Here is a 27,572-nt window from a genome sequence, read left to right as displayed (position 1 = left end):
CTGGGTTTTCCCATGGAAAATCTTCACTGTTTTTGCAAGCAGCTCTATCAGTAACAGTTCTGTTTTCCATGTGTACCTATTATTCTGTGCACTCACACCCATGGTAAAGTTATGGGACAGAAATATAACATTTTTTTAAAAAATCAAGCTTGATTTGGGAGTGCAACAGTCACTCATGTAACAGTTTCGGCACTCAGGCAGCAAGCAGTCTCACCCTATTGAAGTAAAAATGGTAGAGGAGAAATGGGAAAGAAAAACATTCTAATCCTCTAATTTCTGCAAATTTATTATACACAGTATCAAACATGAAATAGTTTAAAAATAAATGCAAAATCCAACAGCTGTGACATTCAACTAGAACAGAATATTTACAGTCGCTCCATTACAGCAGCCCCTCTATCACCACACAACTCCTCAGGAGAACACATTGCCCCCTGCCCCACAGACACAGTGTTTGCAAAGAGAGTAAGGGGGAAGAGGCAGAGTTGGAACTCGGCAGGTATTTCTTGTCCACAAGCAGAAGGACAGGCTGTAAGTAATACAGGCTCCAAGGGATACACTGTGTATTGCCAAAAAATCACCCTGGGATTTTGTATTCCAGACAGACTGTAACGGACGTAAAAGCAATTTGGGATGGCTAGAAAGATAAGGCCCAATCCCATACATTCATCTGTTACATGCAACTGACCAAGGAGACTAAGATTAGTCTTAATAAAAAACCCAGTAAAGCCTTTTTAACTATACACATTGCACTAAGTCGTAAGAAACACATGTATTTGAAAGTCCAGCCCAGCCGTACTATGCACGGTGACAGTGCTGATAAGCACCACGGATCATTCCTTCAGATTGCATGGCAGTATTTTCTGCAACAACTTCTTCTAAGTGAAGAATCAATATCCATTTTTGTCAGGACTCTTCTGCAATCCAAGCTAGACAGCCATCATCGCAGAACAAAGCAGGTGGCTAGCGAGTGAAGTAGTTTACTCTGCCCTCCTCCAACAAGTATGCATGTGTATTTAAATAACTAAATGGCCAATCTTTGCTAGTATCTCAGGGATGAAGATATCCATCTTTATACACACATTACTTAGCAAAGCAAGGAAGGAGTATTTGATTACACTGTTAGATCTCCCCCCACTTCCGAAAGGAAGAAAAGCACATTTAGATTTGTGTTATAAACAACCAGCCACAAGATTACAGCACTGGGGTGCACTGGACAGCTACAGGGACCAGTTATCAATGTAGTATTCATAATATGGGAAGCAACGAGCTGGCCAGTGAAAAGTCATGACTATATACTCAGCAAGAGGATTTCCATTCACCCTCAAAACTAAATTTTTTCACGGGCGTGAGAGCGCCAAAGCAGTAACTCCAGCCAGATATAGCGCAGGCTAACCTCCCCACCATGCACAGCTCATTGTTAAGGCAGATTCATCCTCCCAGCATGATGGCTATTCTAGTCTGGATGTTCATCTCTCACCACAGAATGCCAATTGAGTTGAAGTGTGTGCTTGTCTGGTAGAGGAGACAAAAAGATAGTGACACACAAAACTTCGTTTGTACACAGGTGGCCTGAACAGCATTAGAACCCAGGACCACAGAGGTGCGGGTTGACTCATGCCATTTGATTTCCTCAACCACCCCACCTCTGCCATCAGTTAATTTTTAGTTGAAAAAAGCAAAAAAGTTTTGACAACATGGCCCTTTTATCCCTCCAGCTGATTAGCGACTCCCAGGTTTACACTGATAAAAGCTGAACTCAGTCATAAAGGATTAAGTCCACCAGGACTCCTCCAAAAAACATTCAGACCTTCAGTAGTAGTTTGCCCTTCTACAGAACCCAAGAATCATCACTGGAATTGCACCAATTTGAATGAAAAGGCCAATCTCTACATATGATTAATCTTTTCACTCACCACATCCAGGCACAGGCAGGGAGCAGAGAAGCTTTGCTTTAAAAAAAATAAAATAAAATCTTAGTGCAGAACAAATGGGAAGGTTGGCGTTTGTCCATTCCCACTTTTAAAGTCATAATTACAAAGTTGCTGTCTTGTACAGACCAAGCTCAACCCTCTCTACACCTAAAGGAAATATTCATCCCAATCTTGTAACAAGGAAATTAGAATGAATAGAAAAGAAGTGTAAGTTCAACTCTAATGTTGCTAGTGTGATGTTGAACTCCACTGAAGAATCCACATACATCCATGAACACACAGGTCAGCAGTAATGCAGGAGACAGCTACAAAGCTGTTGGCCTCTCAAATGAGAAATGTAGGCTGGTGGATGTAAAATGGGAGTAATCCAGGGAGCCAGTAGTATGGTTCTAATGAGCACATCCACTCTACATAAGCTTGCAATTGGCAGTAAGGAAGTCAAGCAGCCTACCTGCAAATGCTGCTTTGGTCCCACATTTCTCAGCAGGTTAGTGGTACTAAACAGTGCTCCAAACCATATAAATCTCTAGATGAGATTCCATGACTAAATTCTCCCCTACAAGGAGGACAAGCATACATCTGTGAACCAGCCAAGTGGAGATTGCTGAATGTGCATTCAATATGGTATGAAGGATAGTCTGTGCTTGAGTAAACAAAAGATACAGTATCTTTTATTGGGCATGTTGACCAACCTAATCCTCACCCCCCCCCCCCCCCCCCACCACACATGGCCCACTAAAAACAAAAATCACACATACTTTTTATACATCGGAAGTTATAACACACAAAAGTTACAGAAGACAATCACCAAGAATCCTTCCAGTCAAAGCCATAGTGTAGCATGACTTCCCAGCTGCCAGATGCCAGTCAATAAATCAGGGAAAGAAAAGGCCATTATAATAAGCATAGTTGCAAAAAACAAAAACCACCAAAAAAGAAAAGGACGCATCTCTTTTAAACAGAAAAATAAAGTCACATTAGTGGTATAAACATACTAATGCTAGATGGTAAATGGCAGCTTTGCTTATGACTGAGGCCCATTTGTATGGCCTGTCCATGATATACATCATCAGCTTCTGCTTAGTCAGATCTATTTTCAAAAGGTATATTCTGAAATGAGCTCCTCTGAAGTAATCCTAGCTACTGCAGAAGCAGATTTAGGATTTTTCCAGCAAGCCCCCAAAATTCTGCCTCAACACAGGAAACAGTCCAAATGTTAACAACTGAATTACTGTATAAGGCACAAGAATCATGATGCCTTGAGAAAGAGAGACACCAGCCAACAAGAATCCGGGAGCTTCTAAACCCTGTAGCCCCCCAAGAAGAGCAAACAAAAATCAGTACTTTGATTCAGTAGGCTTAAAACCCCAAGTGACTGACTGCACAAGAAATTTCTTTGAACACTGCAAATAGCATTCAGATTGGTACATAGGCCCTCATCTTCTCTGGAGCTCCAGACCATAGTAAACAGTGTTCAAAGAATTACACGCCACTCTGCCAGGTCAGCCAGAACCACGCTCAGCACCTGGTTCTGAACATGCTTTCAGCTTGTATGGTTTGGTACTTAAGGCCCAATCTACACTACAAGTGCCAGAGGACCAGCGGTTGCCACTGAACCTGGTCACAACACAGTTCCATTTTAGTAGTACTAGTGAATCTTCACCCTGCCCTCTAAAAAGAGTACGTTTACCCTGCAATTAGACCCAAGGCTGGCTCATGCCAGCTGATCGGACTTGTGGGGCTCAGGCTAAGGGGCTGTTTAATTGTGGTGTCGATGTTTGGGCTACAGCCTGAGCTCTATGAACCTCCTACCCCACAGGGTCCTAGAGCCTGGGCTCCAGCACAATTAAACAGCCCTTAGGCTAAGCCAGCTGTGAGTTTTTAATTGCAGCATAGACATACCCTACCTATGCTAAACCCTCAGGCCCTGTCTAGGCTGGGAAAATAGGTCATAGTCTAGCCAAAGTTTTAAACAGACAGGGGAGCTGGTTGATTCTTCCTCACAAACACACCCTGTCCAGCAGGGTTTTCACAATGTTTCTGATCTCCATTGTAGCTTGGTTTGTAACCGGGTATGGATTCAGTGCTCTTATGGGTACCTGCATTTGAAAACATTTTCAGACTCTAAGCACCAACAGTAGTGTCCCTTACCAGCCTGCCAGTTTTACTCAAAACAGATCATCCTCCCTCAGCAGTATCTCTTTGTATGTCCCTGTGTTTGCTCAGGGAAATGGCTTGAATGTGTACATTATCTGTGTTCAGTAACGTACACAGATAAAATAAAGCAACCAGCAAGTCTGAAGAACCAACCACCCATACAAATAAATAGGGCCTTTGCAGAGCAGATGTGACCACTTATGATCACTGGAATGGAACATGTTCCAAGGGTTTGTTTATTTAAAAAAAACAAACAACTTCCCTTTCAAACTTGAATACCTTTTAAAGTTGCTTACGAGTCAAGGGCGGTGAAGAGAATAAAACCCCTTCAAACACTCCTCTGAAGTCAACATTTGATATCTTGAGTTAGTTTAAGACATCTTTGGTTTTGCCTCGTCAGTCACTAAACTTGTGATAACACCCACTACATCCAGTCTTTGTTAAAAAAAGAAAAGAAAAAAAAAGGCAATGGCTACCATTGAAACAACAGATTTACCCATCACATCCAATCGCAATGAGGGGTTACTAAACAGAGAGACGGCACAAACTTCAATGCTATCCAGTACAGGAGCAATCTGCCTCGCAGGGGAGAGCAGATGCTTGCTAGGCTATTCCTAGGATTCAGCATCCTCTGCACTTCTCATTGAAATAAAGAGTGAAATATGTTCCTGCAGCTCCAATTTCTGCTAAAAGTCACACTAGTCACTCCAAAAATTCTCTTCTGATCTTTTTGACAAGCTTCTAAAGTTTTATAAAAAAACTTTGTACAATATACATCAATACTAGAAACCATAAAAATACCACTATGCGGACATATACAAAATACCAGTTAAGGGTCACTAAATCCCAGTCACTTCGTAACAGGATAATCAGAAAGTATTAGAGGAGCTACATATTATACAAAGTGAACAATGTTGGAGAAGTTCTGGATCTCTGTTTAATGTACGATTTGCCTAAGACACCAGATAGTCAGTTGGGTTGGAGGGTTTTCACATGCAACACAAACCCGATACACATGTATTAAACAGCAGTGGAAACATTCTGAACGTGTGGCAGCTTGAGGGTGACATTTTTAAGCAGTTAGCAGCATGGAAACTGGATGGCGAGGGAGGAGGCTTTCAGTTCAGATTAGATAACTCTGACCAGTTGAGCAAGACTATCAAAACTTTCAGTAAAATGCAACAAAGATACCTGTTTGTGAGCATCAGAAGTCCATGCTGCTTGTGTATAGCCAACATCAAAAGCAAAATGCTATAGTCTGATTGAAAGGACACTCAAGAACTTTTGAGGACGGACAGGTTGAGGACAGACAGGGGGGTTTTCCCCCATTGCTCCAGACTTGCTCTCAGGAAACTAAAGACAACTATTTTTTTTCCTCTTTGCCAAATAAATTTTTCTAAGAGCGTGAGAATTGCAGAGATTTTTGGTAAAATAAACAAAAAATCCTTATTTGTAAGATTTCAAAGGCTCCGCTACCAGGAAGGTCACATTTACTGTAAAGGGAACAAAGATGGGGGTATCGAACAGGATGGAACTGCCAACTCTTTAATGGTACCTCACTCGCTGTAGCAGAGAGGCCAGCAAAGCTCCAAATTCTTAGTAAGGAATTAAACAGCACTTAAACGAGGCTGGAACTCCCGAAATGTAGCTAAAAACACAGCACTTGTTAAACTTTTGTCATCAGCACTACACTCATTTCCTCCTTTGGTATCTTACAAACCTTTTAACATGCCCTTGAAGCTAACAAAGCGTTTTCCGTTTACTTCTTGCATTTCACATGCCAGCATCTTTTTTGGCAGCACAGCTCTGGGAAAAGGAGTTCTGTTAAGCTGTAATTGCCAGTCGACCACATAAAATTGTAAAACCATATTTTTGTCCTTATCAACACAGCTGGTGTTTTAACCAGATAATCTGGAGGGGCACTGCTGCAGCAAAACGTAGCTATGTTAAGGGCAGGTACAATTTTAGGTCTAAGTAACTTAACGATCTTCACTGAAAAAGTGAGATGACTCATATTAGAATCAGAGTTTAGCGCCTTGTACATACTTGTAAAAATGGAGCAATAAGCGAGGCTATGTCCTGCTCCTATTGAAGTCCTGTCTCATAAGATAAACTGTGCTGCTGATGGCTTTCACTCTCATCATGCTTTTATTCTGAGCAAGCTCTGTCCCCTGGTCTAACTGGGACACAGTAGCGAAGGTGACGGCATGAGCCTCACAAGTCTTTCGTCTGAGTTTAACCACCCATGGTCAAACTCCCTACAGAACTAGGCTTACTCAGGGTTTTCTAGAAAGAGGCTCACATGGCTTCTGGACTCAGTTTGTTTACAGTTTGCTGATGAGCAGAGATGCTGGGAAAAGAGCAATGGAAGGCAACAATCTAGATTTCAACCTAAAAACAACACACTCAGCTTTTCACATTAGAAGCACAATGGACAGTCAATAGTGAGATACACACACACCTTCAACCAACTATGCTGGTTTCCTTTGACTCCACTTAGACATCTTGAAGGTTTTTGTATTTGGCTCCTACTGAAGATAGTCAGCAAAGGGTTACAGGTGACAGGCACTGAACTGTCATTGTCCAAATGAAAGAGGGTCTGCCTTTAATATAGACCGTAGAAGCTCATTTTGTTCAGCTACTTTGCATCCAGAAGTCCTGGACTCAGCTCGTCATGCAGTGTACGATTTTTCAGAATCACTGGTTGAGAGAAAGGAAATAGCCAATCTAGAGGCCAAGCTGTACCCAATTTGATTCTCAAATTTAACAAACAAGTTTGCAGGGTAGACCTACCAATTCCGTTCCACCTGCTGCCATTAAAGACACTGTTGATCAAATACTCAGTAGGATAAAAGTATCCTTTTTTATTCCAATGGAGAAGTTGCACATACCAGTTCATTCAAGCCAAAAGGCTGTTAAAATGTAAGAGCAACCAAAGCAACACACCTGTCACTTGAATTCTCCATGACCACTGATGTGTGTGATAACATATGCTGCCGAACAAAACCCACAACCATTTCTATCAAGATGACCACGTTTGATAAGATCAGCATAACCCTAAATAACCCCTGGGATTTCTCAGTACAATGCTGATTTTAGAATTAACATTTCAGAGCGGACGAGACCGCCCCCACTCCCCCCAATTACTGCTAGACTGAGTACAGCCAATACAGAGTTGACGACTGTAATATACCAGTGGGCATATGGATCAGAAAGCATATACCACTGGAATTTGCATGCCGTAAATTCATGTCTCCTCTCCAGGCTTCCATGGCAAACTGGGTTAATTAAGCAACAGGTTTAACAAAATCTGGAGAAGTGATAATGTATGGTTTTTTTTTTTTAAAAAGGATTAAATTTATACCACATCATTTGCTGACTTGTTCCACCATCGATTGCTCCGTAAGTTTTACAGCATAAATAAAAACTGGAGAAAAAATAAATACACTGGCTCCTATGAAGTCTGAAGTGGTTTGGGCTGCATAGTGGAGGGGGGGTGGGGGGAAGGGGCGTGGAAATTTACACATTTTGAGACAAAACAGGAAGCGCCTGCAAAATAGTGTAGGAGAGAGCAAGAGTTTAAGTGTCCTCATTCATGTCCTGGCTGTCTGTCCGAGCAATTTTCCGTGGTGGTGCCGAATTCTCACCTTCTATTTCCACTTGCTCTTGATCTCTCTTCTTTGCTGCATTCTGATTGAAGCAAAGAGAAAGGTACATCAGTGAAGTCCTCCACAACATTCCACTCCAGAGACGGCTACATTTCCGTACTGAATGATGCATCTTGCATAAAGAGTTGGTAAAGGTCTTTGGGAGTGAAGATGCTGATGTATATGAACTAGCAGAGGCATCTTCTGAAGAACGCCAGAGTTCTGTCCAAAGCTGAACTATATTATATATTGAATTTTCTTCTAAAATGCTCTCCTGCCCCAGCAGGGCTGCTAAAGGACAATCCTTTATTCTTAGCTTCTTTTTTATTCCAGGGATCTCAAGTGCTTTATAAACTTTAATAAGACCCTCTTTTTCTCCCATTGCTCTGATTCAGTCTCTGAACTTCTCAAACCTCCCAACTGGCTTCCATCATCACTCTGAAGCACCTCATTATCAGCTTCAGACTCCTGACAACTCTGCTCCCATCTGTGTTTCTCCTTTCAACTCCTCCTCCATCTCTATGCTTTGCCAAAACTTCTCTCAGTTGCTCCCTTTACCCACTCCCAGCCTCCGACCTTCTTTCTTGCTGCTCTGTACTTCTGGAGCAGCCTTCATGTACTCTTCCCAAACACACACATTCTGAAGTTACACCTGCTCTGGGAAGCTTTGTAGCTATGACCATTCCTCACTGTGTGCGTCTTGTAATGTACCCACTTGTGCCTGTAGAGCACAAACTCAGAGGCAGGGTGCGTGCTAGGAACTTTTTATAACACATGTACACCTGGCATGTACTATTCATGTGACCCTGTGAGGTAAGCAAGATATAGGATTTTACAGATGAGTACCTGGAAATAATACATTCAAAGGCACCCAGTGAGTCAACAGCAGAGCCAGAAAAAGAGCCCAGGAGTCCTGGCTCCCAGTCTTCTGTACTATCAGTCTAATAAAGGACTATGGTCTCAAGTATACCCCCAAAAATTCCTCATTTTACAGACTGGGAATTGATGCACAAAGAGGTTAAGTGACTTGCCCAAGGTCATGCAGAAAGTGTGGCAAAATTGAACAGACCTCCCAATTCTAGGCTACTGCCTTAGTCATTGGACCATCTTTCCTCTTTCTAGAATATGAAGAGTGAGAAAGTCTACCACAGATAGAAAATTCGTCACAAGCACCTTCTGGTAGAATTGAGAAATTCAGGGTTGGCTCAGTCTTCCACTTAATTTAGTATCTATGTATTTTCATGACTAATTATAGGCATTGATGGTCACACAGTAGAAGCAACCAAAACAAACTGCACTTTAAAACCAGATACAAAGTTTTACATTAAAAAAAAGTCATACCTTTTTGTCCCATTGCTGATGTAGATAACGCAAAAGTATGTTAGTCTTTTCTGTTACTATGACTGTTGAAGAAAGAGAGAACACACTCTGAAGGCATTTCTAAGAGATAACATTTAAAACAAACGACAGTGACCAAGACTTCATACAGGTTGTGAACCTTTTAAAAAGGAGCGATAGAATCACTGTGGTTTTAATTGTCCTTATAATCATTCAGTAAGGATAGAGAAAAAGATGTGCAAAAGCGTACCCAAAAGTTAAGCAACCGTACTCTTTGGAGGCACTTAAATCTGACATAGATAGCACAAAACAGAAACTTTTTTTTAATAATCAAATGAGATTAATATTAAAAATTTGGTACCTACTCAAACACAAAATAAAAGTTCTAGTACACATCACTTGAAGCTTCAAACACAGAAGGAGCATACTTACTTTGTTCAGATGGATATTCCCTTGTGGGAAGATATACTGACGGTCTTCTGTTCTGTAGAAGTATTAGAATCGTTACAGTGCAGAGGAAAACAAAAAAAACCCCAAAATTTCCACATACAACTAAGGCTGCTGAACAATCCCAGTCCTGACAAGTTCATCTCAACTGCAATGCTATAAAGTTGTGGCAATGCAGCATACCACAGTCTCACTGTGCCACGCAGCTGCAAATTCTTCCACATGTAAAAAGAGGTTCATTTATCATATATGTGCCCCAGTGCCACTGGTAAATTAAGAATGGAAAACATGGGGAGGGAATGCCACACAGCTTTGGCTCTGCTGATATTGAATTTTTCTGCAGTACATTAACTTCATATCTGGGAAATCTCCCCTCCTGGGATTCCAATCTCAGATAAGCAGTTGTAGCTCATGATGATACTAGCAATAACTTATTTTAAGAGACCCAAGGCCCACTTAGAGGCCATATGAAGCACCAGTATCCTCTGCAACTCTGTAAGACTTCAAGATCATCTCCTGAGAGATTGCATTTAGATAGAATACTCACCGACGCTTTACATACGGAGTCTGCATGAAATCTACTGAAGTTGCTTTTGTTGTAGACTGGTAAGCCTTTCAAAAAATCTGCCTAAAACGACAGAAGACAGCTTTGGTTAAACAATGAAGCAAGTAAAGAATTAGAATAGTAGACCAGCAAAAAGATCAAGGGAGTTGCACATGCCAATAATGTTTTTTTTTTTTAATCATTTGGAAGTATGTTGACAGCTACGAGGTCAGATATTAAATATTCAGAACGAACACTGGTTTTCTTAAGACAAATCCTGCAGTCCTATGTGAATGTCTCATCTGTATTTCTCCAACCTAAGTGACTTATGAATCTCCAGTGAAAGGCTCTACTGTAGCTACATCCATTTTGATATAGAGGGCTTTCTTTAAAAAACAAAAACAAAACTAGTTAATTGTTGGTGCAGTAAGGTCTCATTTTTAAGACTACGATGGTAAACTGGGGAAATCACCTCTTAAGAGGCATAGTGACTGATTTAAAAGGGGGCAATTGTCAAGTTAATCATTTAAAGAAAATTAGTGCTCTTAGATAGGTTAGATTAAAACAAAACTTGAGCTATTTACATTTTTACTATTTATATTGCAAACTCTTTTGTACCTCAGCTTGAACAATGAAAATAGATCAGACATTCTTACTTTTAAATACAAGAAGCTTTGATTTCTTGGCTCATATGAACTAGTACAATGCTGTTACATTTGAGTTGCAAAGTTTCATTAAATTAAAAAAAAAAAATCACAGAAACATTTATTTTGCTTTCACTTTGCTAAAGTTCTGGGCCAATTTTGACTTGACTGTATCTTTGAGTTTTACTTAGAGACAGACCTGTAACTGCACAATGAAATACTGAATCACTGTGTACTCAGTAAAGCAAAGGGAATAAGTAGGAAAGAATGAATTTGCCCATCCTGTAGCAAGAAGCCATCTATCTAAAATATCTCAACAGCCAAAACGCATCCTTAATGCCAACGCTCTGGTTTTGTTAGGGCCTGAAAAGTGGGGGAACCTGACAGCGGAACTATTAACCCTCCACCTAATACATTATAGTTGTTCTAAAAAGGGTGTTTACTCATTAAAATGAGCTGAGTTCTCAAACAAGGTAGCTACACTGAGGCAACCCCCTAGAATATACGTAGTGTAAACCTGTCAAATGGAACTTACCAATGCAACTCGCTACACAATATGCACACGAGGGGCCTACTCCAATATAGCTACACCAGTAGATAAAATCCTCAGCACAGAGAAGGCCTAGGATGCACAGTCAAACTGACAGCCATTACTAGATCTGCACAAACACAAAGGAGGCAGTCTCAGGAAGGCAAAAGAACTACACAACCTCTATGGCCTAATCCTGTAGCCCTTGCACAGATGTAACTCCTGGTGCTGGGTCAATGGTAATTGTGTGCAGGATCAGGCCCACAATCCGTGGTTACTTCCATGCAAAGAACTCCCAAGTTCTTGAGTAGGTCTGGTTCAGCCTTCATAGCAGAGTCAGAGTAACACACTTGACAACAGCAGCACCGCCTCACTGGAAGCATTTCAGCGTAACAGCAGCAGCGGCCCTGAAGAGGCCCTTTACCCACAGTTAACCAAGCTAAACCGATATGGATGGAGGGGTGTTTGTCTTAAAAGCAATAAAGGGGGCAGTATGGTAATCAACTCAGCAGTATGCCAGACCCAGAATCACTCTGAAGCCTCTTCAGTCACAATATACCTAGAGAAAAAGAAAGACTCCTGACAACAGCTGAATTTTTTAAGTAGCAGGAAGCAAGGGGACAGATATCACAAGAAGCCATTAAGTATGCTCCTTGGGGAAGGAACTGTCTTTTTGTGTGTTTGTACAGTGCTTATTACCATGGGGTCCTGATCTATGAATTGTGGGTCCTTAAAATAAGTAAGATAGATGAACATATGAAAGGCCATGAAGGAAAATAGCTAGCCTAAACCCCTATCTCAAAAAACAGATTTAATATCTGCACTGGAGTCATGCCTAGAGGCCCCAGTCAAGGATTAGGGCCCCATTATGCTAGGCACAACACATGCATGTAACAAAGAAACAGACCCTGCACCAGAGCTTACAATAGAAGCTTAATATATTATCTTGTGTAGAATCAACTCTAAAGATCAGAAAGAAGCAGATGATTCTAATGAGCAGAGTTATTCAACCCATTTCACACGCAACAAGAAGATAGAGTCCTTCTGCAATGCTACTGTTGTGGAAGGAGTTAAAAATCTCTTTTAATGGGAACAATTACTTTTCTGTTTGTAAAAAGAAAAGGAGTACGTGTGGCAACTGTCATAGCTTATTCAAAGCAATAGGCTCCAGTCAGGATAGCCTCGAAGCACTATTTATACTTTGATCTTGTTTTAAGAAAAGTTAACAACAGTAAGGTTTCCAAATTTATGCCCTCCCAAGCTTGCTTTTAGGAGAAAAATAGTCCTGTGGTTACAGCACTGGACTTAAGACTCAACCAAACGGGTCTCAGTTTCCAGTTCTGCCACAGAGTCTTTGTGCGACCATGAGCAAATAACTAACCTCTCTTGCCCATCTGTAAAATGGGTACAATATGACTTCCTTTCTCCCACCGTTTATCTGCCTTGTCTATCTAGCACATGCCAGCTCTTCAGGGTAGGTTCTTGTTTCTCTGTAGAATGACTGGCACAATGAAAGCAGTATCTAAGCTGGTCTTTATTTCTATTCCAGTCAAGCCTAAACTTGTTTTCAGATTCTGCTGTGTGCTCCAACTGTTATGCTGCCACTGATGGGCTGCTTTCTTTAGCTTCTTTCATTTGCCTCCCAAGGTTGGTTCTGATTACAGAATACTCAATCGGAAAGTTTCATGACTGTGAAAAGGATATAGATCCTCTTAGTATTATTCTTACTAACATTGAGGCATATTTCACTGACTTAGCATCCCATTTCACTCTATTTAGAATTGACCTTGAGTTCTTACATACTAGAGCTAGTAAGTATTTGATTGGAATTGATCAAAATTCCCAGGTATGTTTCTTACTCTATTTAGAGAGGAAAATTTTGAACATATCCCACCACAAACCATTTAATTTTGTTCAGCCTTTCACTGCACTTTGATGCAAGAAACTGAATATTTGCACCATTACATTAGGCTAGGCCCGGACAGAAAAGCCTTTGAACTGAACTCAGACTATTACTTGGCATATAACCAAAAACAAAACAAAAACAAACAAAAAAAACCCCACCACACAACAACAACCCTGAAAGTGTAATTATTTTTAAATAATATTTTACACTACTTCAGGTGTTTAATAAGCTACAGCTCAACCCCCGTTTCAAAAATTGGATACATTCAGGCAGACACATTTCAAGGATTCTGCAAAAGGAAAAGTTGGGTCAAGGTGCAAATGTAGAAAACCATTTCTCCAAATAACTGTATTGTAAGAGACCTGACCAAGAAGGAATCTATCAATAATTGCAACTAGTTACTGTAAAAAGAAAAAAATTAAAGTTTGTGAGAGGAAAACTGTACTTTCTAATCATGTAGGAGCCCAAGTCATCAACATGTTTCTGTAGCACTCCTTAAGTTTACACAAAATATATAGAACAAAACTAGTCATTTTAGGAAACAGTGTCAGAAAACTGAAAAACTTGTCTTTGCTCTGATGAGTCCTAAAGTAAGATTATCTACATAAAGAGTGAGACCACTGGGCCTGAAATGGGACTGTATCACATACAGCATATGTGCATAAACATGGATACTTTCCCCCTCATCCACTAAAAAGCAATCATAGAATATCAGGGTGGGAAAGGACCTCAAGAGGTCATCTAGTCCAACCCCCTACTCAAAGCATGACCAATCCCCAATTTTTACCCCATATCCCTAAATGGCCCCCTCAAGGATTGAACTCACAACTCTGGGTTTAGCAGGCCAAAGCTCAAACCACTGAGCTACCCCTCCCCGCTCAATGTTGCTTCCCCCCTGAGAACCATTATAAGTACTTAAAGATGAGGGCTAAAGATTTCTCCGAGATGCAAAATAAACGCCTTAGCACTGTTTTGGACAGGTTGCAAGACAGCTTAAAACAACAGTTTTCAATTATTCTGCCATGCCCCCATTCACACATTATACATTTTGACCTACTAATGTACAAATGCCATTTAAACAGTGAATCAATTATTGTAAAGAACACAGTTGGAATCCATTTTGACAGAGGGCAATAAAACCTGATCAAACATCCAAAAGAAACAGTTCTTCCCTCCTAACTCCTCCAGAATAAGTGGGGGTGGCAGGCACCCTAGTTAATTACTTTCATGGCAATGTATTTCTAGGTGCCTACTAGATTATGTACAGCTGTCCCCACATTTAAGCATCTCGTTTTATGAGAGTCCAAATATATGATAAAGCCTCAGAACGACAGCCCTGAAAATAATGGCATGAAAATCACACAGGATCTTTTGTTAAAGGAATAATGTCTGCAGATTTTGTTTCATTGTTCAGCTTCTCCAATTAAAAACAATAAATGCGAGACAGACACCAGACTTGTGCAGGCCAGAGAATTACACACCTGCAACAAGGAATCTAGCTAAAAGAAAAGGAGTACTTGTGGCACCTTAGAGACTAACCAATTTATTTGAGCATAAGCTTTCGTGAGCTACAGTTCACTTCAAAGGAATCTAGCTAGTCATTTAACACTACATGCAGCACCATGATATCTTAGCTCTAGGCTAATGGGAGCAAGCAAGAGAGAGCTGGAGTTTCCCTGGTTACTAGCCACCACACTATTTTTTCCCAGGGCAGAAGTTATTTGAATGATTCAGCTCCAACACCATGTGAAGTGTTTACTGGGCAACCACCATTATGGAGATATTAGCACGAAAACAAAAGTGATTCTTAGAAAAGTTTTTTTTTTTTTTTTTTTTTTATCTCAGCTTTCTGCCTCTCTCTTTTCCTTAGGACAAAGAAGGAAAATGCCCCGGCCAAACCAAAAGAGCTGAGGAATGTCCTGAGGAGTCGGGAAGTGAAGCAGATCCTCAAATTTGAGGCGTTTCTCCATTTATTTTAAGGGAAGGTGACATAGCAGGAACCCCAGATGCAACTGTGACTAAGCTGCTGCCTGGAGAGTCTCTCCCTACTTTCCCCACTGCTATTGCTTTGAGGAGGGAGGCAGAGACAAGGCTGCATCTGCCTCTCCCATGTCAGCAAGACCCCACCCCCCCAAGCAGTTTCCCGAGACGGTGACCAGAAAAATTCCATTACGGCTGGAGCCCGCAGCTCTAAGCGGAGAGATGGAGAGGACATCCTTGCCCCAGCCCCTCGACCCTAAGGAGGGAACGCAGCAACACCGCTCAGCCCCACCAGGCCCCCGGGGGCGGGGAGAACCGCAGAAGCAGGAGCCCCACCCCCGAGCGCAGCCACCTCAGGCCTTCGGGAGAGATCACTGGCCCCCTTCCCTGCTACGCAGGCCCAGGAAGGAAAGACTGAAGCCCTTTTCCTAGGCAGGGCCACACGGCTGCAAGGGAAGGCGACCAGGGGACTCCAGCCCCTCCCCCAGTCACGCCCCGCACCCCCAAAGTCACCCCTCTCCCCTGAATAAGCAGGCCCAGGAACTGCCGTTGGGGGAAGGTGGGAGGGGACCGACACCCTTCCTAGGAAAACCCATGGGGGGGGGGGGGAAAGAGGCCCCTGGGTGCCGGGGCTGCCCCAGCCCCACCTATCAACAAGGGCCTAAGGTGCTGGCACTGGGGGGGGGGGGGCGTTGCAGGGGGGCGAAGGCTCTGCCCCGAGAGGGGAGGCCCATAGCTGCTGGGGGGGGGAGGGTGTTCGCCAGGGCGGCTGCAGCTGTCTCCCCTCCCCCAGAAGGCCCCAGGGCGCCCGCCCCACAGCCCAGCCCAGCCCGGGGGGAGGGGGGGTCCGTGGCGGCCGCACCCCATGGGAAGGGGGCCCGTGGACCCAGCCTCGCCCCACTCAGGCTGGGGGCGGGGCCCTCTCCCCGGGAGCCCCCATGGCTACTGAGGCTCCAGACCCAGCACCCCGCCTCCCCCACCCGCCATTTTGTATCGGGGGGGCACAAGCCACCTACCATCTTCCCCGCCGCTGCCTCCGCCGCACGGCAACTTCTAAAAGCCCACTCCTCAGCCTAACTTGCCTCCTCGTTCGCACCGCCCCTCCGCCCAGACACGCACGCTCCCATTGGGTGGCTCTGCCCAAGACTGCAGGCCTATTGGCCACCGGACCCGTCCCTCCAATCGGCCTAGAAAATAGCCCTTTAGGTTGCGGCAGGAAATGCCCGCCCCGGCTCCTAAGGCTCGCGGGAGGAAGAGGAAAGGACCCGGATGTGGGGGCCGGCCGCGCTGCTTCATGGGAGCTGTAGTCCCAGTAATGAACACCTGGCTTCCCACTTCCCATGAAGGAGGCCATTGACTGCTGTCAGGATCAATAATAATTTATGGCTCATTATTAATAGAGTGACCAGATGTCCCCTTTTTAAAGGGACCATCCCGTTTTTTCGGGACTTTTTCTTATATAGGCATCTATTACCCCCCACCCCCATCCCATTTTTTCACACTTGTTATCTGGTCACCCTAGCAAACAACTTAATAATAATAATAATGAATAATATATTCAACAACACTTGATAATTAATCAGTGATTAATAATCAGTATTCAAGTCATAATTAGTCAATTATGAGTTACTAATTATAATGAAATAACCTATCAGTAATGGCTTATAACCACTACCATTTAATCAAACTTAGCCATAGATTCCAAACAGTAAACATTAATAACCAATTTGAGTGATTATGAAATATTAAGTAACTGATTATCAAGCACTCATAATTAAGAATTCATTCATTAATAAAGCTCTGCTCTTGCAAGCTGCTGTCCCTGGGCAAACCCTTGTATCCACAAAGTGTCCTGTTAAGGGGTGCAGAGGTCTGCCTGGGTGAAGCAGCTTGCAACATGGGGGCAAAAGTCAAGAATATTTAATCATTTCTAATGAGTCACAAATTAATTATCTCTGAATAATCTATATGAGTTATTTGTATAAGACCCAAAATGTGTTAGGCAAATTGCAATACAGACATGTAATAAGACAGGTCCCTGCACCAGCGATCTTGCAGTCTGAACAGAAAAAGGATTAACAAAAGACACAAGGTACACTGGAGGGAGGGATACACAACAGTTCAGTGCTACTTGAGACAATTGTCAGATCTGACCCTAAATCAAGACTGTAATGGTCAATAACCAATAATAAAACAGTAATCAAAAATAAGCTATTTCACAGGCGTTCTCCATCTGTTCAGCAATTACAGCTGACAGGATCATCTGGTCAATCTCCAGTGCTACATTCTTTGTGGCCTGGTGTACATTTGTTGCCACTAACAATGCCACTGAGTGAAGTGATCCACCACCATTACCCTCCATGTGGGACAAGAGGACATCTTCATACCCATTCCACAGGAACTGGCGCCATTAGTTGGGGGAATGGTCCACATTTTACAAATAAGGAAGCATTCTGCAAAGGGGCTAACGCTGAAAAACACTTATGCAAACAGCATTTTCAGGTTAATTTTGAAAATAAGGAGCTATGAACTGAGACAAAATCTCCTGAGAACCTGTCCCATATCCTAGGAGTTGTTACAGCAAAGGTCAATTTAAGATATGATAGCTGAACTCCTAAAAAGCAGCTTGACATCAGAGAAAAAATAATATATGAAGAATAGATGCTGACACCTGACTCATACAAAACTTTGGATTACGGCTCAATGGGACATTAGGTTGAACACTGGGGAAAGTTCCTAAGGATAAGAATTCTATTAGGCTGTGAGAAATTAATTCTGAAAGAAAGAGTGGAAGTACCCTAAATGGAGGCATTTAAAACTAGGACTTGCCAAACCCCAGGCAAATAAGCTGTGGGAAACAATTCTGCACTGGCCACTGATCTGATAGTGTTAGTCTCTTCCACCTCTAATTTCTCCAGATTCCAAAAGATCCATTAAAAAAATAAAAAGAAGATATGTTATAAAAACAGAGTTGCCTCTTACTAATGCCTTTTTCCATCCTTTCTCTGGTTGAGTTGGCAGATGTTTTGCTGGGTTTCTTTAAACTGGACTTTGCTTTCCGCATATGGGTTACAAACACGGTTGGAATGATGCTCTGTAGGAGTCCTTTCATTTCAAGAAAGCGCACCAGGGCCTCTTTAAGATAGGCACTGTGGTGTCTGCACACTGTTCTGAGATGGAGAAGCTGCTGAGTTCTAATTCTGGTTCCAGCTGTGGCCTTAGACAAGTGACTTTTTCAGCCGTGCTGCAGACCTGAACCTCCCATTAAATGGAAGCCGTGGTTGCTCAGCCCCTTCTTAAATTCAGCCTGTGCCTTAGTTTCCTCATCTGACAAATAGGGAGAATGATACCTCTCTGCCACTGGGGGTTGTGAGGCTTAGATAATTAGCACAGCACTTTGAGATCCTTGCACAAAAAACTTAGTACTGGGCCCTAGCAGGCATTTTTGCACATCACTCTGAAAAATCATGTACAGTTGGCAGTCTTTGTTTCAAAAAGTCCCAAGCCTGCAATGGAAAAACTACTGTAACCCATTCCCAATCATCTGATTCATCCAGCTTCCTTCATCCTCAGTTTCTCTTTCATTATTAAGGTATGACTGAAATGCAATAAACAGAGGCTGTGTTATCAGGGGAAAGCACATAATCCTATTTATAAGCTGTACCCTGCCTACATGCCTTTGGAGAGGTGCACAACCTTTAATAAAAAGATATATTGTGCTCCTTGAACAGGTACCAAAAGAGCAAGATCCCACCCCATAAACAAACTCACTCCCCCCAGCCAGCCATCTCAGTAGCTACAGAATGTATACAGTACCAAAGATTGTACTAGCTAGAAATCCTCTCAGGGATCATGCCAGACTAATTCTGTTTATCATAGGCAGAGGAGTGGTTAGATGTTTGGGGTGTTGAATTATTAGTTCTGCTCTTAGGTTCCCCTACAACTGACTCTAGAGAGCAAACTGACCACCTTCCTCTTACTGGAGCCCATTTTTCAAATTGAGGGCTCTGGCAATGACCACGACTCGTGCTCATGGGGACTTTCTAGCCCCCAGCTACCTTCAGTGTCCGATACTGAGGTGAAAAGGAAGGTGTTCTCAGCCTTCTACATATAATTCCTCCAGCTGCTAGGAAGTCAGGGTAAGGAAGATATATTGTTGAACTTCTGGAAGGAGATGACATGTGTGAGAGCTGTGTCAGACAGGCCCAACTCCTTGCCCCACATGCTGTCCCAAAGAGGTTCAGGCTCCTCTCTACTTCATTTTTAAGTATCAAGGCCAACATTTTTAACGGTCATCTTGAAAGGCTTATAAAATCAGCTCAAGAGATCTCAGGCTCAGTCCCTGAAGAGTAAGGAACCTATAATGGGCACTTTGTGGCTCCAAGCTTTCCTGTATTGATTGTTAATCTGGCTAAATTTACTTTGTGGTAGAATCTCAACCTCTGGAATTTCCTGAATATCATGAACCTGATTCTCACCTTTACTGCTGCATTAGTGGTAGTTTTTGCATCTAATTTCCCCTCAAGTAAGTCATGCATATTTGTCACACTGTATTAAACTTGGAGAGGGAAATTTAAACTTGTCAGCTTTACAGTCTGTCTCATGCTTCCATTTGGAACACCTAGAAGAATGTTTACATTGTTTTTAAAATCAAAAACTGTTTTAATTAAGATACCATGGGGACATTTTTATTCAATGTCAATTTTTAAAAAATTGAACAAAACCTGCATTTTGATCCAAGTATTTAGAGAATCCTGAATATAGACTGTAGATTTTGTTCTTAAAAGCTCTCACAGCCTCACACACTCGGTGTGAAATACACCCCAGTACAGAAGGTCTTTGCAAAGCCTATGCTCCAAGGGGTGTTAAACTGAGAGACTAAATGGAAAACTTAAGCAATGCAGAGAGGCCTTGCATGGGCTCTTGGGCACAGATGTGAATTTCACCCTCACACAGCAGCAAACTAAGCCAAAGTGTGCTAAGTGAGGTGTTTGGGTGCTCTTCAGGTGCCATTAAGAAGCTGGGCATTGGAATCTTTACCCAGTGACAAAAGGAATTCTTGCTAACACAGCAACAGGAAAGCAAAACCAACATGCACTACTGCTGTAGTTTATAACAGGACTGCAGCCCCACCACTAGGTTCAGATCCTGCAATTAAATCTATGCAAGTAGATTCTGTGGCTGCCTGGAGTCCCATTTTCTGCAACAAGACTCTTCATGGGCACATATAAATTTGCAAGATCTGGCCTTAAACTGACAGAAAAAAGAACCCTACCCCACGCCTGCTTTAGGCTCCAGACATGCAAGGTACTCATTTTCTTCAAACAGCTCTGAGGGCACTCAGCACATTGCATGATAGGGTCCTTAGTGAGTAACACAGGGAGAGAGGAGTGGAGTCAATAGCACACTGTTCGCTGGGTACGTTGGGGAATAGTCATAGACCTTGTCTTGTGGTTAACGCTAACTGCACATCCACAGATTGAAAACTCATCCCTTTAGGTTTCTAGAGAAAGAAGAAAGTGTGTCCGCTACTCCCACAAGAAAAAAAGAGAAATAAAAGAGTTTTCCTTCCCCTATAGCTTTGCATTAACAAACTTAATGCAGAAAGCTTGATATGATTTTTTATTATTTTGTAATTATGCCTCATGGATGTACAATTTTTACCTTAGAACTACTCCCATCAGTTGTAATAATTTTGCCATTAAAAATAGTTAGCCATCTAGTGACACCAATGGAAAAGAAAACCAGCAACCTACATCTGTCAAAGTACCACTCAATAATTCTTCACCACATTTCATAACATGATGGGAATAGTCAATCGCTCATGGGTGTTTCATAGAGAAGTCTATGTCACTGCAAACTCTCGAGCTGGTTCACTCTAAAGGTCTGAGCTGCGGAAGATTATTCAGGCTTGACTGAAACATTTCACGCTCAACAGATCCTGCAGCTACAACACTCAGTGGCTCAGCGATTTCCTGCCTTTCAGCATGCGTCGGAGGATCACCTCGATCCCACTGGGAGTTCTAATACGCTTGATCCAGCCATGGGTACGTTTGCGCTTGAGGTTCTTTGGTTGATATTCATTCCCGCGTGCCTTGGTGCGTATTTGCTGAAGGTTCCATGGTGACAGGTGTCTAGGGATGCTTTGGAAGATTCCTGCAGATCTGAAGGATAGGCTGGTGCTCGGAGGCTGCCCCAAAACATCAGAGAGGATGGAAATTGTCCTGGGCTGTGAGGGGCAGGCTATGACGTGCTGCAGCAGAAAGAATCTTGGTAGAGTGAAAAAACAATAGAAAGAGGTTAACAGGAAGTAAGACAATGACCTACAGAGTTTGGAATCTAAGCACCATGTGTAAAATACAGTATGGGGGATGGGGTGGTTGGGACTTTCATTCAAATAATGTAATTTTGGAGGTATAACTGGTTAAATAAGGGACTCTGACAATTCATTTGAGCCAGACATAGTGAAGGGAGATGCTGGCCCTGTTTCGGCAACACACTCCTGCACCCAGCACTGCGGTCATCCATCTCTCTCTTGGCTCTGCCAATGCAGTGACACACACAGCACCCCTCTGATCAGATAGTCATCACTGCTTCTGACCTCCCTTCCTCCCCATCTACAGCCAGGACCCCCACCCCAGCCACACCCCCCCCCCCCTCCTGCCCTCAGCTTCCACTCATCCCATTTCCAGTCCCCCTTCTTCTGCCCTGGCCTCCCCCTCCCCTCCTGCCCCAGCTCCCCCACCCCCCCGAGTCCCCCTTCTTCTGCCCTGGCCTCCCCCTCCCCTCCTGCCCCGCCTCCCCCCGAGTCCCCCTTCTTCTGCCCTGGCCTCCCCCTCCCCCTCCTGCCCCCCCCGAGTCCCCCTTCTTCTGCCCTGGCCTCCCCCTCACCTCCTGCCTCGCCCCCCCCCGAGTCCCCCTTCTTCTGCCCTACTCCCCCTCACCCCATTTCCAGTACCCCTTCTTCAGCCTCCCCTCCCCGCGGCCTGCCCCTCACCCACTCAGCCCCCCTGTGGAAGGGGACTCTCCGGCAGCCGCGCGTTACCTGCCCGCGGGAGGCAGAGGCCAAAGGCGGCCCAGGCGGCCGGTAAGGAAAGCCGCCATCATTCCCCGCCCCCGCCAACAACACCCTCGCCTATTGGCTCCCGCCGCCGGGCCTATCACAACCCGCGGCCACGCGGGGCTGGGGGCGCCCCAAGGGCTTCTGGGACATATCGTTCTCCGTGTCACGCCGAGGCCGCAAGGGCTTCTGGGGGCTGTAGTTCTCTCGGACAAGCCGAGGCTCTCCGTGGGGTGTGCTGAGCCCCGGGCCCTGGGCCGGCTGGCCCCGTGTTCCCGCCTTGCCCCGTTTCCTCAGGGCTCCCCTTCCCCCCCCCCACGGGCCGTGGGTCGCCATGGAAACGGGCCCCCTGAAGGAGGGCGGCCTGTGGGCTAAAGTCTGGCAGCCCGGGCTCCTGGGTTCTGTCCCAGCTCTGGGAGGGGAGCGGGGTCTAGGGGTTAGAGTGGAGGAGCCGGGAGCCAGGATTCCTGGGTTCTCCCCCTGGCTGTGGGGTCTAGCGGGTTAGAGCAGGGGGAGAACCCAGGAATCCTGGCTCCCGGCTCCTCCACTCTATCCCCTAGACCCCCCCTCCCCTCCCAGAGCTGGGACAGAACCCAGGACTCCTGGGTTCTCGCCCTGTCCCCCCTAAATGGTTAGGGATGCGGGAGGCTAGGAGTTGCCGCACGCTCCGTGCAGGTACAAGAGGCCGTCCACATAGAACGACTTGCACGGTAGCGGCCTTAGTCTGGTTGAGGTGGGAGTTTCCTGGAGAGGGTGGGGACAACCATCCCAAAGCATCTCTCCAGTTCCTGCCAAAGAATCCTGCATGAAATTTCCTTTGCACCTGGGGCACCCAGTGAGCGAGGAGAGGGCACAACCTTTTGTGGAGCCAAAGGCCCAGTATGAACCAGTGGTGCAAGGTGCAGCTACGGAAATCCCAGTCTGGTTTTTAAATGGTGCACTAAAGGCCAGATTTAACCCTGGTGCAACTCTCATTCGGTTCAGTGGGGTTGATCACTTTACAGAAGTGCTGGACTTGGCCCTGTGTGGTGAAGCAAGTTACTTCGATTTGCTGTTCACCTCTGGAGCCCTGAGTTTAGACCTGCCAGAGGTTCAAGTCATGTGATATCAATGGGCCTGATCCTTCTGCCCTCATTGATCTCAATATGGGGATGCTCAGAATCTCTGAAAAATCAGGCCAGAGGTCTCCCATAAACAAGGATGAAGACTATAGTTAGTGAGTCACCTTTGAAAAGCCAGATCTCATTGAAAGTTGTTTATTGCGTAGGGTGAAGGCAGTGAGTGAAAACTAAGTGGTTGACATTTTGTGTCTTATAACACAAGGGTTTGGTGCCTGAAGAGGATCTGAATTAACCATCAGCTAAACAAAGCTTCTGTATGTGATGCCTTAACCACAGCATGAGATGTTCCCCTGTAGCCCTCTGGGTAAGTAGCTCCTCATCTGTCATATTACACACTGTGCAATAATGTTTCATAGAATCCCTTATCCACGTATCATGCCTTTCATCTAGTGGCATTGAAGGGTGTCTTTTTTTAAAAAGCCTATGGGAGTTAGGTACTCACCTCCCATTTAATTTCAATAGTGGTGGGGTGCCTGGTGCCCTTACACATCTTACCCAAAGCAGGTTGCAAACAATGAATTGAACTTTCCAATCCCCGTTCCCTCCTGTGAGGTAGGTGTGTCCCCATTTTTCAAACAGGGGGATTGAAGCACAGAGAAGAGATTTACCTAAGGCTGTGCAGAGGCCATGGCAGAGCTGAGAAAAGATGCCATTCCCCTACTTTAACCCCTAGACCACACATGCTCCTACAGCAAGGAATAGTAGAACTTAGGAGTCCTGACTCCCAGGCTTCCCTGTTCTAACTGCTAGATACAACTGACTTTAAATAATAATTTGCATTTATATGATCTCTTCCATTGTTCTTATCACGTCTCTCTCTGTCAGTGTCCCTCATCCCTCAGAAACAGAGATGGAAGCACGGGACTGATGTTCATAAACAAGGAACTGTCCTGCAGTTCCCAGGATGTCTGGCCACCCTAGTGTATCTGGCGTCACCACAACACACAGGGCTATGGGCTCTTTGCCATGATGGATTGTTAAAAAACTTTTAATACATTTTCTGTCAAAGTGATTTTGCTGGCAACAGTTCTGGGCTGTTTCTTTGCTTCTGTTAGCTCTAGGATTGAAGCACTGATTTGAGAGGCGCAGGGCTGTGCAGGGGAAGTGACACAAATGTGCACAGGCTTGGTGCTCGTTATGGCTGCGGGAGATGCTTTGCCCCTTTCCTCATTGCTAGGCCTCTTAGGGTTATCACTTAATTATGCACTCACTAGATATATGCCTGAAATGGCCATGTGCCTGTGTACTGGGGCTTTTCCTTCCTTGATCCTGTTATTGGAATAATTGGGGCTGTCCAAAGAACAAAGAGAATTGGAGATGAATATTGTCTTACACTTAGAGGAGGAAATGGGAGCCAGGACTCCTGGGATTCTATTCCTGCCTCCATTGCACAGCTGCTCTATGATATTAGCCAAGTCACTTAAAACAAAAAAACTCTCTGTGCCTCAGTTTCCCCATCTGTAAAACCGGAATGATACTACTGCTTCCCCAGGGGAGTTATGGGGTTGGATGTTTTGTAAAGCAGTTTTGAGATTTCAGATGACACTTTCTATAGAAGGGTGATTATTCTTAGACCTTCATGAATACATGGTCATGTGATATTTAACAGGAGACATTATCCATTATTATTCATTTTGGTGCTCCCCTCACAAACATTAAGGTGCTGTACAGTTACCACAGGGATTATTTCACCTTCCAACTGAAATGAAGCTACCTGTGGTGAGGGAGAGAGCAGCTGTTCTTGGGCCAGTTACTCTATCCCACAGGTTTTCTGATTCATGCTTTCCCCAGATTAAACTATTTGGTGAATTATTGCAGGAATTAAAACTAGAGCAGATTATCCAATGTAGGTACACTGTATGCTGGTCTGGAGTATATAGTATACACTATTTTTTACTTTCACTTATTAACTCAAATTTTTAGTAACAAAAAGGGGATTATTTGAAAGACTCCCTGTTTTGATGGCTCTTCCTTCAAGTTAATGGGAACCAGCAGCAGAGTTGTTAGACTCTCTCTCTCTCTCTGGACTATTCAGGTCAGTGGGGAAAGGATCAAGCCCTGTTCTAATTTAGCTCTGGCTGCCCAGGGAAAGGGGTAATTTAATAATAACATGGGGAAGTCAGAAAATTGACAATTTCAGAATTGCATCTACTTGCTTCACAAATCTGTCTCCTGTGTGTATCAGTCATATCTGCTGATATTAGCCCTTCACAGCCAATGCATCTACCGACCAGAGAGTGAGCTGCATTCTCTTTCGTTCACACATTATCAAATGCACTGTTTACTACAGTTCAGCTCCAGAATCCAGCAGAGAGGTCTGCAAGGTGTTACCAACACCTATGATACACTTTATCTGGATCAGAATTACTAGCTTTGCAGCACTGGTAGTTAGAAAAAGCATTGTTTTACTTGTAAACTGAGCACATTTGATCTGAAGTTCTTGAGACAAAATAAATCATTAACATGATTTGGAAAATGTAATTCACAACAAGCCGTGGATCCGTAGGTGGAGCAGGAATTGTTTCCATGCTACTCATTACTGGATGGAAAAATAATCAGTTCCACACTTTCAGTTACTTACTGTCACATGTAATTGACTATTCATTATTGCTCTTTGATTTTGGATTCTTTAAATGTCAGAGGAACTTTTCTATAGCCATAGTGGACAGCATGATAATATACTAAGTGTAATACAAACTGGTTGGGGGGACCAGCTAGCAGATATAAGTAGGGGCATAGCGAGCAGATCGAGGGACGTGATCGTCCCCCTCTATTCGACATTGGTGAGGCCTCATCTGGAGTACTGTGTCCTGTTTTGGGCCCCACACTACAAGAAGGATGTGGATAAATTGGAGAGAGTCCAGCGAAGGGCAACAAAAATGATTAGCGGTCTGGAACACATGAGTTATGAGGAGAGGCTGAGGGAACTGGGATTGTTTAGTCTGCGGAAGAGAAGAATGAGGTGGGATTTGATAGCTGCTTTCAACTACCTGAGAGGTAGTTCCAGAGAGGATGGTTCTAGACTATTCTCAGTGGTGGAAGAGGACAGGACAAGGAGTAATGGTCTCAAGTTGCAGTGGTGGAGGTTAGGTTGGATATTAGGAAAAGCTTTTTCACTAGGAGGGTGGTGAAACACTGGAATGCGTTGCCTAGGGAGGTGGTGGAATCTCCTTCCTTAGAAGTTTTTAAGGTCAGGCTTGACAAAGCCCTGGCTGGGATGATTTAATTGGGGATGGGTCCTGCTTTTGAGCAGGGGGTTGGACTAGATGACCTCCTGAGGTCCCTTCCAACCCTGATATTCTATGATTCTATATAAAGGGGCCAGCATCTTCCCCCACCCATCTAATCCAGACACTCCCTTTGAAATAATAATACTTTACAAACAATGTCCTCAAGGCACCTTATAAACAGAATTAATTCTCCAATCATTCCTGTATAGATGAATATAATTATCCTAATTTTACAGAGCAGAGGAACCGAGGCACAGAAAGGCAAAGTGACTCATCCAAGATCACACAGTGAGTCGGCAGCAGTCCGGAGTAGAACCCAGGAATCCTGGCTCCCAGTTGCCTGGTCTGGCCATTAAAGAAAAGGCCTTGTTTTCAGAACATTCCTTTCCATTGGTGAAGGCAAAGATAGCTGGCTTGTCAGAAGAGTTTGCATTTTGTATATTGCCAACCTCAAGCTCTCAAAACAAATGAGTCAGCCCCTCCTCCATCCCCCAAACTCATAAGATTAAAAAAAAAATTGTAGTGTCTTTTTATTTGTCTTTTAGTGTCATATTCTTCAGGGGGTCATGTTTTCAGACTTTTCTGCACAAAAAATGAGGGCTAGAAACTTACTTTTGTTTTCACATGAAAGCTAAGACTCTCACGTAATCATGTGAATCCAAGAGCTACTGCTTTACAAAAAGCACCAGATATTTGCGATGAAATCGTGAGAGTTGGCAACACTCATAAAATCATATGAATTAATTGGAACAATCTTGGCGGTAAAGTGTTTTCAGCAGATTAACAGCCGAATTGTCACAAACATAGCCAAATTCCTTCGAGATGTGTCAGGAGACGAGGGACGCCCTCATGCAATTGAAGAAAAAGTCCTGGTTCCCAGCCTCAGCACTGGCAACAGGACTAGTGCACTTTACACCCCATGCCAGGGATTAGAGGGGAAGGCATGTCCCCTTACCCCTTTTTCTCTCCCAAGCTCTCCATAGGCTGTAAATTGGGTGACTTTTTGCTTCAATTGGTAAGATTCCCTGTCTGTCA

At 43.9% G+C, this 27,572-nt stretch overlaps 1 protein-coding gene across 2 annotated transcripts; it reads right to left on the bottom strand.

Annotated features, from left to right (window-relative positions):
- Positions 1-270: 270 nt before the first annotated feature.
- DDA1 (DET1 and DDB1 associated 1) lies at positions 271-16,267 on the bottom strand. Of its 2 annotated transcripts, XM_077841871.1 has the most exons (6): positions 16,143-16,267; positions 10,071-10,151; positions 9,509-9,560; positions 9,080-9,141; positions 7,739-7,781; positions 271-6,791 (listed from the first exon to the last, which is right to left on the bottom strand). In XM_077841871.1, exons 1-6 carry the CDS (start codon positions 16,143-16,145, stop codon positions 6,730-6,732), a joined length of 303 nt encoding a protein of 100 aa, XP_077697997.1. In that variant the 5' UTR covers positions 16,146-16,267; the 3' UTR covers positions 271-6,729. The 2 variants fall into 2 exon arrangements, with proteins under 2 accessions (XP_077697997.1, XP_077697996.1); XM_077841870.1 differs by having other exon boundaries at positions 271-7,781.
- Between the last annotated feature and the right edge of the window lie 11,305 nt (positions 16,268-27,572).

The sequence above is a fragment of the Eretmochelys imbricata genome, chromosome 25 (genome assembly GCF_965152235.1).
Source record: "Eretmochelys imbricata isolate rEreImb1 chromosome 25, rEreImb1.hap1, whole genome shotgun sequence".
Lineage (NCBI taxonomy): Eukaryota > Metazoa > Chordata > Testudines > Cheloniidae > Eretmochelys > Eretmochelys imbricata.
The sequence above is the reverse complement of the archived record's forward strand: the minus strand, read 5'-3'. Positions and strand labels throughout refer to the sequence as shown.